Here is a 15053-nt window from a genome sequence, read left to right on the forward strand (position 1 = left end):
TGTTGTCAGAAAACGTTGTTTACAAAATTAAATTTCATAAAATTATGAGACTTATGTATACTTTTTGTTCATTTTAATTTTTGAACTAATATGATTCTTAAAACTATAGAATGTAAAGTTTAAATGGACCTTTCATGTTATATCATTAAATTTAGTAATACTATTTCTCGGGCATTAGGTATACATATTTATACTCTTATAAGAATATACATATTTTTTTCTGTTAATGTACAAATATTTTTCCGATGTGTTTTGGATGTTCCTTCTCTAATAAAAAGAGATACCATTTTGTTTTCGGTTGTACAAGAAAGAAGATCAAGCATTTTTCTTTTTTAAATTTAATAAGCCACATTAAAGAAGGAACGTTGCAATGCTACACGCTACATTAACGACGTCTCCAGAGTAACTGAATGACTGTTCATATAGAAATCGCAGGTATGCGTCTCATACAACAACGCCCCCTATAGTTCGTTGCGATCGCGAATGGTATGTATTTACAAATCTACATAATTTGGAAAACAAAAATAAGGGATCATAAAACTTGAAATAATGTAATTCGCTTTGATTATTAATAAAATGTTTAATATTTTCTTGCTAAGTATCTTTTAATTTTGAATGATTAATTTCAGCTATTCTGTTTTTTTCTGTTCAGCTATTCTGTTGCATATTGAGATTCATATCGAGAGTTTACAATTATAAATTTTTATAGTATGGTATGTCATCTTAAAGTTATGAAGCGATTGTCTATGTATACATTATTTGAGAATAAAATTTTTAAATCCAAGAACATTTCATTTAAGGAATTTTCTGGATTTATAAAGGTGTTCCAATTTTATAATAACAAAATTTAATTGCAAAATGTTTTTTTTCCTTTCTAATTTGATGATAGCTTTTTACAAACTGGTTTTCTATGTCTGATTAAGAACTTTGAGATCAAAAGAAGAGAAATCAATATGAAAATTCTTCATTTCAATATGAGGAATTTTTAGTGTCTCTTTTCTTTTTATCACAGACATTTACAATTTTAGTTTATAAACTAGGAGGCTCCGCCCACTGCTCGCTAACGCTCGCCAACCCCCGAGAATTGCTACGCAATCCTATGTGGTTCACGCCGTGAACCATGGCTCGCTGCGCTCGCTCGCCAATGAACACAATGTTCTAGCACTAAGACATAATATATTATCATCAAAGACGTAGTATTTTATCATCAAAGACATAGTATTTTATCATCAAAGACATAGTATTTTATCATCAAAGACATAGTATTGTACTTATGTAGAAGAATTCTACCAATGTTCTTATTGGCTTTTAAAAAAGTATATTAGCTATTTAGATTGTACATGGTGAAAAAATCAAAACATTAGCTAAATAAGAAACATATTAGCAAAATAAATTATCAAATATTGCTTCACTAATATTCTGCATTTTAAAGCGTGAAAATTCAATGCATAAATAAACGCGAAATATAAAAAAAATTCAATGCATTCAATACAAACACTTAAAACGTTTTTTAGACGTTTAGGTAGCTCCCAGTAGAAAAATATCAATTCAACAGCGGCCTTTTAAAGCATTCTCACTTCAATTAATTAATTAATTCCTAATTGAGTTTAAATTAAATATTGTCATGTTTTTAGTGCATGAATCTGAATTGAACAACCTGCTAATGCTCACTCTGGTTATTGTTATCTGGTTGCTCACTACGTGCTCTTGCTCGCCGAATCCAATCAATTAAAAATGAAAACTGTTGCCAGCGCGAGAAAAGAAATATCATCGGTTTTATTGATACATACATACGTAAGTATTAGCGTTTTATATAATATAGATATTGATTTTTTATTGAGCGTTTAAATTTTTCGATGAAAAATTTAAAAATAAATGATACAACATTATGTGTTTCCAATGTAATGCTTTCGTATACTTTATTGTTTAGAGTGAGCCATGGTGGATCAGGAGATAGAGCGTACGCATTCCAATGAGGTAAACCGGGTTCGAATCCCAGAGATGGTTGGTCGATACGAATTGCACACGCGGCTAGCACCGACCACACAGTGCTGACGTAAAATATCCTCAGTGGTAGATGGATCAAGGGTTAGACTCCCCTTGTCATCAGGCTAACCGTAGGAGGTTTTCCCTTTTTTTTTTACTCTCCATGTAACGCAAATGCTGGTTAATATCATCAAAAAGGCTTAAGGCAAGACCGAAGGCAAATTTCTATCACTCCTTGATCCAGGAGTTTCTGGATTGACTTTAAATTACAAGACTACGGAGTTGAATTATTAGTAGTCGTAAACTCAATAAATTGGGTCGGTTGTTTAACAACGGATATAAAATATATTTCTTATAAGTAAAATGCTATTTCTTTTTCATTGGCATTTTACTTTTCAGTAGTTTCATAAAGCAACCAAAATATTAAATTATTGAGTGGATCTTACTCTACAGACAAATTTTTAAAAACCTGGTTAAAAAAAACCCTGGTTAAATACTTACTCTTGATACCCCCCTTCCACGGTGGACCATTTAGAACACAGTTGCATTAAAGAATGATGCCAATTTTCCAGGGCCCGTCCTCGGCGGTCAAAAATTCCCCGAAGACAACGAATTTCTCGAATGCGACGTCCGCGCGGACAGCCATTTTCCTGTTAATTGACATTCCAGATAACTTGACCTTTGTCATTTAAATTATTTCATAAAAGAAATAAATTATTTCATAAACGAAATATTAAGTTACTACTAGTAACCTAGTTTTTCTTTTATTACTGTATAATGTAATTCTAGTACTTGTAATCCTAGTAACTACTAATTCATTGTGCAATTTATATAAATGTTTGTAATAAATAAGAGAAAATTATATTTTTATTTAATTAGAAGCGACGGGTTAGGTTAAAAGGAGGACGGGTACATTGTTGGACAAGCCGTCCTCGGGGGCGGGTAAAATTTCTGAGTTTTTTCGAGCCCTGCAATTTTCTAATATAAGCCAAGTATAATTTTTTGACGACTTGAGAAAAAAATTTGTTGTTGTTGTTGTTGTTAATTTACGTGGCACTAGAGCTGCACAATGAGCTATTGGCGACGGTTTGGTAAACATCCCTGAGAATGATCCGAAGACATGCCATCACCACTTTGATCCTCTGCAGAGGAGATGACACCCCCGCTTCGGTAGCCCGATGACCTGCGCGCGAAGTCGAGCACTTTACGGTAGAATAGTTTAACGAGGACCAATACAGCACACCCTCTGACCCTACACAGACTGATCCAAGTGGTCACTCACCCGCATACTGACCGCAGCCAGTGATTCTTGGCTTCGGTGATCTGCTGGGAACTATTAGTCTACTGCGGGACGAAATTTATTTTTAAAAACAATTTCATGAATGTTTTTAAGAGAATTAAGGGACACTTCCAAAGAAAGAGTACGTAGACTATATGTCCGTAATATTTTATTGATTTTAATCTTAAGGCATATAAAAATGTTTCTTTGACAATTTAAAACACTCATGTACAGCGCGCAATGCAAAATTCGAACAGTTTCTGAGAAATGGAATTTTAGAAGCGTTTTATACTTAAAATTCGATTTCTCAGGAGCTATTTGATCGATTTTATTAAAATTTTGTCATACAAAATGAGATTCGTTAAAATGATGTAAAAATTGGTATAACTTACAATTCAAAGGTTTTTCGACTATTATTAAATAAAATAATAAATAATTATTAAGCAGTATATTGAGAGCAGATAGCGGCTACCTCCCATATTTTGAGGGTCAGGAGTCCATCGAAAAAGAGATCATTATTCATTCATACGTTTTCGTGTCTGATTTCGCAACTCAAAATATCGTCTCCACTAATAGATTAGTATATTCGAGGTCGCTTCTTTAAACCGTTAAGATAGAGTCCTAGAACGCGATCATTAAATCAAAAGTTATTCAGAGTATTATAATAAAATGTTTCGATCACATGATCTAGAATGCGATCATTAGATCAAAAGTTATTCATGGTATTATAATGAAATGTTTCGATCACATGATCTAGAATGCGATCATTAGATCAAAAGTTATTCATGGTATTATAATAAAATGTTTAGATCACATGATCTAGAATGCGATCAAATGATCTGGAATGCGATCATTAGATCAAAAGTTATTCATGGTATTAGAATAAAATGTTTGGATCGCATGATCTAGAATGCAATCAAATGATCTAGAATGCAATCATTAGCTCAAAAGTTATTTAGGGTATTGTAATAAAACGGTTAAATCACATGATTTAGAATGCGATCATTAGATCAAAAGTTATTCAGGGTAGTATAATAAAATGCTTGGATCAAATGATATAGAGTTCGATCAAATGATCTAGAATGCGATCATTAGATCAAAAGTTATTCAGGGTATTATAATAAAATGTTTAGATCACTGGATTGAATATTATTTTTCGTTGTTCAAACCGCGAGAAATAATATGAATAATTAAGTACCTGTTTATGTTAACGTCAGTTGATTCTAAAATTGATTTCGCTCTCTCCAACTGCTTATGTTCAACAGAGGCACACAGGGCTGCAAAAGAAGCACACTATTATTTCACACACCCTCTTAAACTCTTCGTTATTGTTACTTCTCGAATTGAGGATCTTCTTTGAAAATGAAGCATTTATCGTTGTTGACGAAACAGTTTTGGAGCGAGTATTTCGGCCAATTAAGGAAATTAATATTTATAGTAGTTTAATGAAACAGTTTTGGAGCGAGTATTTCGTCCAATTAAGGAAATTAACATTTATACTAGTTTGACGAAACAGTTTTGGAGCGTGTATTTCGTTCAATTAAGGAAATTAATATTTATACTAGTTTGACGAAACAGTTTTGGAGCGAGTATTTCGTCCAATTAAGGAAATTAATATTTATACTAGTTTGATGAAACAGTTTCGGAGCGAGTATTTCGTCCAATTAAGGAAATTAATATTTTAGTAGTTTGACGAAACAGTTTTGGAGCGAGTATTTCGTCAATTAAAATTTTTAGATGTTATAGAATATGAAATTCGCCATTAGGTCTAACGCAACTTTCCGCAATTGGTTTGGAAATGCTGCTTTAAATAGAAAAACTATTGAGTAGAGTTAACACTTCTTAGAAGAAAGAAGACCTCAGCACTGATCAATTTAGTAGTTCGACGAAAGGAACATAAACTGCACAGTGGATATAAAATAATAAAAAAGATGTCACCACTTTCGGGTTACTAAGCTGAGCAGTGGTGGTTGTTACAAAAGATGTCATCACGTTTGGACTACTAAAGAATAAAATTTCTTGTTTATGGTAACCAGTGCGGAGGCCTTCTTTTTTCTAGCAGTTGTTGGTTGAGTGCTCTGGAATCGAACCTAGGAAATTAGCTTGATAAGCGAAAGCGAAATGACTTTTACCCCTGTACAGTAAAAACTGTTTTAATATAGTAGAACATTCAAAACGACACTGTGATGGCACAAGAGCAGTTTCGTCAAATATTAGTGAATTCACTCTTTCGTAAAAAAAACCCACTTAATTTCGTCAATTTCGTGAAATGAATCGTGAAATGGCTCTGAATTGAACTGCTTGAGAAAATATGGAAAATAATAAAGATTAATGACAGGTGAAGGAGAAAAATAATTAAAATTATTTTTAAAAATATTAAATTTCTTTTTAATTTATCTAAAAAAAACTTATTAAATATCCAGAAAATAAAATAAAGAAAAAATATAATCTCCTCATCAGCTCACACGATTATATCCGCAAAAAGGAGTGCTTTCTAATATTGTATCAATACAGCGGAAGCAAAATATATCAATACAATAGTGTGAGGAGCATTCAAAAAATTGAAGCGAAAATAGAACATACGTATTAAGTAAAAAATATATACGAAATCAATATAATGTCAAGCAAAAAACAGAATATTTTCCATATTTTCCATATTTTCTCAATATTTTAGCTTTATATATATATATATATACATATGTATAAATCAACAACATAGTCATTTTCTAGATCGTTCACGGAATGAAAAAACTTAAATTATTTCAAAAGACGTCTTTTTAAATGTTTATCTGCGCATTTTTTGGCGAGGAAAAAAATTACCTTGAAAGTCAATATTGAACTTGCGATATTTTTCTAACTTCTTCCTTTCCGCTTTTGTGAGCGGACCAGAATCGATAAGTCTTTCCAAACTACTTTGGCGAGAACCTAAAAAGAAGAGATTAAAGAATAATAAAGACATGATCATTCACAGAAAGCTGTTCGGCCTATTTATAGGCCAGTTTAAAATTTTGGAATACTTATTTTCAGAGGAATCTGTTGACTTCACATTTTTCGTATTTTATTGAATGCAGGCTTTAGTTATTTAGAAAAAAAAATCTTTTTGTATTTAATATCTATATTCTTTTAAATGTGTATTTAATAAGTAAAGTTAGTTGTAAGTAAATTTTATTTAATATCTATATTCGTTTATATTTGTATTTAATAAGTAAAGCTAGTTGTAAGCAAATTTGTATTTAATATTATATTTGTTTAACTGTATATTTAATAAGTAAAGTAAGTTGTAAGTAATTAAATTTGTATTTAATATCTATATTCGTTTAAATGTGTATTTGATAAGTAAAGTAAGCTGTAAGTAAATTTGTATTTAATATCTATATTCGTTCAAAAGAAAAATAAATAGAAAATTTTAACGATAAGTTTTAATGAGTTTTAACCCAACATATTTTATTCAAAATAACAATTCAATAAGCTATATAATAATATAAAAAAAAGTGTAAAAAAAATTACCATCTGCTATTGCTACATACAGACAAAACCTATTTTCAGATAGTTTAACACGTTCACGCCGGGGTGACCCAACGGTGGATCACGCTAGATTGTCTCATTGGGCGGCGCATCTGAGTAAAAACTGGAAACAAATAAATTTCATTTTTTAGTTTTATTCCGGGAATAATAAAAATCCATAACTACCAATTGTTTTTAACGGATGCAATTTTTATACTGAATTGCTTCTTCGCCGTGATAAATTTCCTTACAGTGAATTGTTATTGTTGAGAATAGATTAACTCCTCCCGAATATTATCTAATATTGAAATAGTTCTTCTACCAGTATTTTCTCTTTTCCGTCCCGCGCAACACCCGGCGTGAACGTGTTAACATACACTTGTTAATCGAAAAATAAAATTTTTATGCTTTTCGTAAGCTATAGCATTATATGCTTTATTTCGGTTATACCAGTTACATTCGAACGAATACTACTAATTACAGCGTAAGGCAAAAAACGGACAAATAATTAAATAATTTTTAATTTAACTTTATTAAAATAAAATAAACTGACAAAATATAACAAATAATAATAAGAGTAGACCTTTACTAAAAAATAAATTTAATTGGTTTAAATAATGTCATGGTTCTGATAAATAAAGTAAATGGACGAAGCGCTTATTGACATTTTCAGTAATGGGCCGCGAGCCTTCAACTTTTTATCTATCCAATTTTCGCTGAAGTGACTGGTCTAGTCACCCTCCGCCGAGTATGACTTTTCACGGTGACTTTTTTTTGTGACTTTTCGCGGCTCCCCATGGGAGTCATTGGTTCAGAGACTCCAAACTTTTGTGGGGTTTAGTGCAGGACTCCAAAATGGATCATACACTCTAATCCAGGGGTCCCCTACCTTTTCGTACCTTAAAGCAAGTACTAGAATATCGGTCGAGTGGCGGGCACCATTTATTTTTTCAGAATAAATTTATAGTTGGTAGACATAGGTAATAATACACATAACATAAAATGTACAAAAAAATTTATTTAACGTATTAATAAAATTAGTATAAATATTCTCGTGTAAAATAAAAATGATCACTAAATTGCTTGCAAAACATACGAATATAAAAATTAATTATAAAATATATAAAATACAGTCAATGTGATCTTTGGCATTGCATTTCACGGGCCAGTGCTTCATAATTGGGAGAATATGATGAAATTCCTGCTCGCAAGCAATCGTCAAGGTGTTCATCTGCAAGTCGTGATCTAGATTTTTATTTTATGATATTCCCTGCCGAAAGACTTGGTGCAAGTGGAAAATAGGTACGCTATATTTTGCTTTGGGCTTATAACTGTGGGGATGGAGGTCGTTTTCCTGGTGTTTTCCATTTTGGTCGTGTTTATGAACAATATTGAAAAAGCAAAAAAAAAATTCATATCATTTTATGGGAAAATGGAAAACTGAAATTTTTATCGTTGGGCACAAGCAGCGGGCACACTTACACCGATCAACGGGCGCCATGGTGCCCGCGGGCATAGGGTTGGGGACCCTTGCCATTGCATTGAGATCTGATCATTCATCAAACGTTTGCTTAGTACCTCTCTTGTGACTTTTTGGCTACGCTACGTGAGCTGGACACAGAGCCGAAGTGCTTTTTGGAAGGACAACAGCTTTTAGAATATTTAGCTGTTACACTTTTGCTTCTTTACTTATCTATCTAAAAAGGCTGCTCACGCGAATTCCGGCAGAAACCATAACCGATTTTGGATTTTAACAATGTTCAACAACTGACTAGGAGCATCTGCAGAGCTTGTTGGAAGGTAAAGAGAAGGAATCTTTTCTGACTTTCGGCCCATGGATAGCAATAGCAAGCTGCCTAAAACCGAAAGAAATTTAGAAAACTTCCGGTGTATTCCTACGCTTATGTTACGCTAACTAGGCGATGCGTGAACAATCTTAATATTCTAGGAAGTTTCATCATTGTGATTTGTGTTTAAACTTACGCTTGATTTTACCATTCATAAGAGTTTTCTGTAATTTATAAATTCTAACAGGTAAAACAAATTTAACCTCACAGCATGAAAAAAAGTGAAAAGTTAGACATGTTTTAAGTGCTAGGTTTTGTATGGTTTATATAAAGAAATGTTAGAAAAAGTGACATTTGGCTATATTTGTGTAAAATAGAGCAGTTTGTTGCATATTCTGTATCATCATAGCAAGCTTGCGGAGTTTTCCGAATTCATTTGTTGTTCGTTTCGTTGTAAGTTTAACTGAGCGCTACATTGAAAATATTACAAGTATAATAATATTGGATGGGGCTTTTTTTCAAGCTTAGGCGTAAAAATCAGCCGGAAGTAGTAACTCGGAAGTCTTGCGACGAATTTTAACCACTAGCGCCATCTGCACTTATTTTTACATGGTCAACTATCCATTGCTGAGCCGCGATGGCTCAGGGGATAGAGCGTTCGCCTTCCAATGAGGTGAACCGGGCTTCGATCAACACCTCCTAGAAAAGAGTAGGCCTCTGCACGGGTTACCATAAATATCCTGTAGTAGTCCAAACGTAATGACATATTTCGTATTTTCAACCACTGCGCAGCTTAGTACCCCGAACGTAATGACATCTTTCTTATTTTTCATCAACTGCGCAGTTAAATTCGTCACATCGGACTACTAATTTGATCCGTGCTGAGGCCTTCCTTATTCTAGGAGGTGTTGCTTCGATCCCGGCAATATAGCTTGTCGATACGAATTTCGCATCCGGCTTGCACCGACAACATTGCTAACGTGAAATATCCTCAGTGGTAGACGGATCATGGGTTAGAGTCCCCTTGCCGTCAGTCTAACCATGGGAGGTTCTCGTGGTCTTCATCTCCGTATAACGCAAATGCGGGTTGGTTCCCTCAAAAAGTCCTCCATAAAGGCAAATTTCTCTCAATACTTGATCCAGGATTTCCCTTGTCTTCTGGATCTGGTTCAAAATTATAAGGCTACGGAGTTGAACATTAGTAGCCGTAAACCCAAAATTTGGGTTGATTGTTCAACGACGGTTATTAAAAAAAAAAAAAACATCCATTGCTGAAAATTTCAATAACCGCTTACGCCTCAAAGGCAGCCAATTTATGAGTAAAGCAGTTATATCTACATTCTTATTATACAATATTATTATTATCTGCTTATTTAAAAATTTTTTAGTCCAGTTTCTCTTCCTGTGATATGACAAACTTATTTGGCTGATAATTTGAGTAACTAAATAAAAGGATTGTATGTAGTTGCATGATATACCACCCAATATGTTCTTCTAATATTTGTAGTCATGTTTATAAATTGTGTTCGCCTATTGTATACATTGCATTGTCAAGATTACATCTGAAAATAAAACTGGAACCAATAAACTGATTACAATAAAATTTAGTATAAAGATGGAAGAACAAAATAATCAATCAACAGCCTGGGTGGGTATTTTATTTACGTTGCACTAGAGCTGTACAATGGGCTATTATTAACAGCATGATTACGCGTAGCAATCATTGGTTTTTAAAAAAATGATTAACAAAAGCTGTGCTTGAATATAGCGCAATGCTGTTTCCTTAATTAACAAGGGTTAAATATATTCCTCAAACGATGACGTTTCTTTTTTAAAAATTTATTTCAGATAATTCTACAGGTCTAACAAAAATAAAATAATTGTATTCTTTTTAGTGTCAAACAAAATTCAAATTTTTACTCCAGTTTATAATTCCCTTTTGTTAGTCGGTAAATTTTTAGAAGCTTGATGGGCGTTAAGTACCTTCTGACATTAAAATATGGCAAAAATCATAAAACGATTGCAATTGTTAAAGATAAGGGGTATTTCAGTACTCTAATGCCCCCTAACACACAGAAAGCCGAGTGAATAAAATTGTAGTAAGCAAATAAATAAAATTGTCAAATGTAAAACACCCAACTTTATTGCATTGACGTCATCCTAAAAAAAAAAGACTATCGAAACATAAATTAAGTTTCAGTAAAAAGGTATTTTATATGGATCATGCTTAATCAATTTGGATTGCGATGAACTATATTAACGTAGTAGGAAAATTAGGACGCGCATTTAATGGCTCATGTTTTGTGTTCAGTATCTAGGTCAAAGCAAACTGAACAAACGAAGGGAAATTAAAAAAAAAACTAGATAAAATGCTAATAACTTATGAAATGCTTCTATTAAATGTTAATACAACTTCATCGACATAATTAAATTATAACGAATGACAACTTTCATTTTTCTTTTATTTCATTTCTTTCAAAAAAAAAAAAAATTCTAACGATAATAAGAAAATATTCATCCGACTGAATTTTTGTTTTGTTTACTGAACATATGTCGTAAGCCTTTCTCGTCTGCGCGGCACACAAAAGTTTACTTTTTAAAAATTTATTTATTGATTTTCTTTAAATGGAGTTAAAAAAACAAACTCGAAATTCTTTGCAATTCATTAATGGTGAAAAAATTAAAACCTGCTTTCTAATCAATTTATACTAGCTCAAATTGTTCGAAGAAGCTAATTTTATATGCTAATAAATGTAAGCTATATTATATGGTAATTGCTTTGTGCAAACGATATCATACTCTAATATATTCATTAATATGTGCATACGATATTTTTATTATATAAACAAAACTTATACATTGATTGCATACTACTTGGTTTGAATTGGATATGCTAATTAGGCATATGCTTATGTCACGATTCAGAAGCCAATCAGGTTCGACTCACACGCGTGACGTCTCCAGACATCTAATTAAATCTGATTCGAAAATTGATTCGACATGATAATAAGACGAGCTTAAGAGCTGTAACATATTAACACGCCATGTAGTGGTATTCTTCTCGAGTTGCAAGTACCCAGCTAATTTGTGCAAACAATACTTTTTATATAAGCGAAGCGTATCCGCTGAGTAATTTGCGCAAACGATAGATATGTTGTAAATTTATGTAAACGATATTTCTTTTTATAAACAAAACTTATGTGCTGATTAATTTGTGCAAACGACGCTATGAATTACGAAATTAGATATGAAAACGCATGGCGTTGGATTTTGGACTACTGTTGTTTAAACCAGGGAAAAGGGGATCCGTAATCTGAAAAATACCGCCCTAAAATTTTAATTAGGAGAAAGCGATCGAAAGTTTATACCCTTTGTTGTTTATTTTACTTTTTAAATTTGTAATTCTATAACTTTTTAACGACTCAAAAACTTTTTACCCACAATTATAAACTTTTCTAATCCAAAAGATAACTTTATGCAGAAAAAATAAGAATTTTTCGAGTTACTTATTATTTATTTCATTCAATAATGTTCGAATATTTTTATTTCTTTTTTTGTATTAAGATACAAAACTATTGATTTCATTTAAAACTCTGCCTATGGAAAAAAAAAACACGAAACATGTGCGAAATCAGCAGTATCATTTCTAAATAATAAAATTTTAAAAATGCCGGTATTTCCAGATTTTCATTTCTCAATAACAACTTGACTGATTTTTTGCATATTTCAGATTTTATGAGTTAAATTTGAAAAGTTTAAAATGATATCAAAATGTGCATGCTCTAAAATTCAATTCTTTTTTGACCAATACGAAACTAAATAATAAATAAATGTAAAAATTGTGTCCGTATAACGGGATTGTGTTCAGATAAATGTGTTTAGATTCCCTCAAATATGTGCAATACCCACTGCAGTTCTCAATTTTCCTCCCTTAAGGTAAATCCAATATTTGTGGAAAGAGTTAGTGCTGCTAATAATGAAAATATTTACCCCGACCTGCCCCAATTGAGGGCATACGGGTAAATGTTTATTAAAAACCAAGTAAAAAAAAACATTAAAGAACATAAAATACAAAAAATGCATAAAATACATAAGATACAAAAGTCAAATGGCAACAGCCCGTAAACTTTGCTGGCGAACAATACTCTTGAACAAAATTAGTTATCTACAATTAGTCAGAATATTAAATCTTTAAGAAAACTTGACAAATATATCTGGCATGCATGCCAGATATATTTGTCAATTGTTGCTAATAAAACTGTTTCCTATTACATTATTTTTTCAGGGATATAATAGTTAGATATCAACATTATAAAATAAATTCAGACCTCTTTATATATTACGAAATGTCTAATGTGCTTATTGGTAGAAAAAAACTTCAAAATTCTGATAAAATTTTTTATTATTAATTACTTTCGTGAAATTATATTAACTGAAGTAGTAATAAATATGATTAATATATTAGTTAATGTATTCTAATGGCAATAAGTCACCTAAGCTTTGATTTTTAACGTCCTCTATTGTCTAGAAAAAAATATATTATTGACTTGATGAATAAATTAAAAACAAGTAATATAGAAGTGTTTTCAAAAGTTAGATCAACAGAGGAAAATTTTATTTTAGTTACTTTTTATTAAATAATTATAATTTTTTCTTTCATATAAAACTGAAATTAATTAATTAAATTTTATTAGTGAATTAATATTTGAAAATACTGTATTAACATTAAATGTCATCCACTATAAGTCCACCACTTCTTTAAATTCAGAAGGAATTCTTGAAATCAATTGATTAAGGGGATAAAAGTTAAAAAGTATTCGATTTTCATTGAAAAGAATACTAATTTATTGCCATCCATTTATTATAAGTTACTACAAAATTAAGAACAATTTATCATTAATTGTTACGAATAAATCACTTTTTAATTCCCTCTCCTTCAGTATAATGAGAACATTCAAATCGCAGAATGCCTTTTATTTACTTATTAATACAGATTTAATGGTGCCAAGTTGATTCATTAAAGTGTAAATGCATTCAAGATTGATTCTTTGCGATTTACATTCTTTTAGATGGTTCATCTCATGTTGAATATTTTTTTTAATCATGTTTAGTTTTGGGGAATTGCATGCTAACATAATGGGTGACAAAAAAATTGTCAGCAAGAAGCACTTTTAAAAGTGAAGAATTTCTCTAAATTAATCATGTTCTATTTCCTGAATTTATGAGTTTTATTTCTATGAATAGAAATGTAAAGATCAATGACTGACTTCGGGAATATGCTTAAGCAGATGCATCTGTCTAAAATGAGTGAAATTGGCAAATTTTTTTCCCCTTCAAATTTCAAGCACCATAAATTTTATTTTATATTTTATAACCGTCGTTGAACAGCCGACTCAATTTTTAAGGTTTACGATTAGTAATGTTCAACTTCGTAGCCTTGTAATTTTGATCCCAATCCAGAAGACAAGGGAACTCCTGGATCAAGCATTGGGAGAAATTTGCCTTCGTGGAGGACTTTTTGATGGAACTAACTCGCATTTTCGTTACACGGAGAGGAAAACCACGAAAACATTTCACGGTTAGAATAATGGCAAGGAGACTCTAACGCATGATCCGTCTACCACTGAGTATATTTTACGTCAGCACTGTGGTCGGTGCAAGCCCACAGTGCTGACGTAAAAAAAAAAGCACATTTAAAAAAAAATAATTTTTAAAAATCTAATTTTTAAATAAAAATGCACTTAAGTTCCAGAAATGTGATGCCCGATGCAAATGCCCCGCTTGCTTTACCCATACAAACATTAATAGTTTACGACTACTAATGTTCAACTCCGTAGCCTTTTAATTTTGAACCCAATCCAGAAGACAAGGGAACTCTTGGAACAAGCATTGGGCGAAATGTGCCTTCGCGGAGGACTTCTTGATGGAACTAACCAGCATATGCGTTATATAGAGTGGAAAACCACGGAAACCTGCTACTTTTAGCCTAATGGCTAGGGGACTCGTCCGTGCAAACCCACAGTGCTGACGTGAAAAAGCACCATAAATGACTTTTTTAAAAAAGTACTTTTCAAAATCTAATTTTTAAATAAAAATGCTCTTAAGTTCTAGAAATGTGGTGCCCGGTGCAAATGCCCCGCTTGCTTTATCCATACGAACAGAGTTAAAAATAATAAAACTATTTTATTCAGAAAGCTTTTTGTGATTAATTCTTTCGAAATATCCTGTTGCGTAAATAATAAGAAAAAAAATTTTGGACATCATTCCAGAAATGGACATTCTTGCGCTTCCTTAAATATTATCGATTACTCAGTCTATTGTTTCTTTAATAATTACTTATATTTGATTTATTCTGTTTAGAATTACATTATAAATGTGAGATAAAAAGTTACGCGTTCTTTTTTTAATGCACTGCACAAAGTGATATAGTTTTAGACAGGAAATGTATTGCACTTCTATATTGTAAATAATAACATATATCTACATTATAAATTTTT

At 31.7% G+C, this 15053-nt stretch overlaps 1 protein-coding gene across 4 annotated transcripts in view; it reads right to left on the minus strand.

Moving 5' to 3' along the window:
* The window catches only part of LOC107440340 (ankyrin repeat and fibronectin type-III domain-containing protein 1), a 390356-nt gene that overhangs the window by 96889 nt on the left and 278414 nt on the right, over nucleotides 1-15053 (minus strand). For all 4 annotated transcript variants that reach the window (XM_087157858.1, XM_087157859.1, XM_087157860.1 and 1 more), the window contains 2 exons: nucleotides 6086-6190; nucleotides 4464-4542 (listed from right to left, as the gene is read on the minus strand). In XM_087157858.1, the coding sequence (XP_087013984.1) occupies nucleotides 4464-4542; nucleotides 6086-6190 (184 nt within the window). The remainder of the gene's footprint in view (nucleotides 1-4463; nucleotides 4543-6085; nucleotides 6191-15053) is intronic.

The sequence above is a fragment of the Parasteatoda tepidariorum genome, chromosome 2 (assembly GCF_982258835.1).
Source record: "Parasteatoda tepidariorum strain Cologne lab strain chromosome 2, Ptep-v5.0, whole genome shotgun sequence".
Classification (NCBI taxonomy): domain Eukaryota; kingdom Metazoa; phylum Arthropoda; class Arachnida; order Araneae; family Theridiidae; genus Parasteatoda; species Parasteatoda tepidariorum.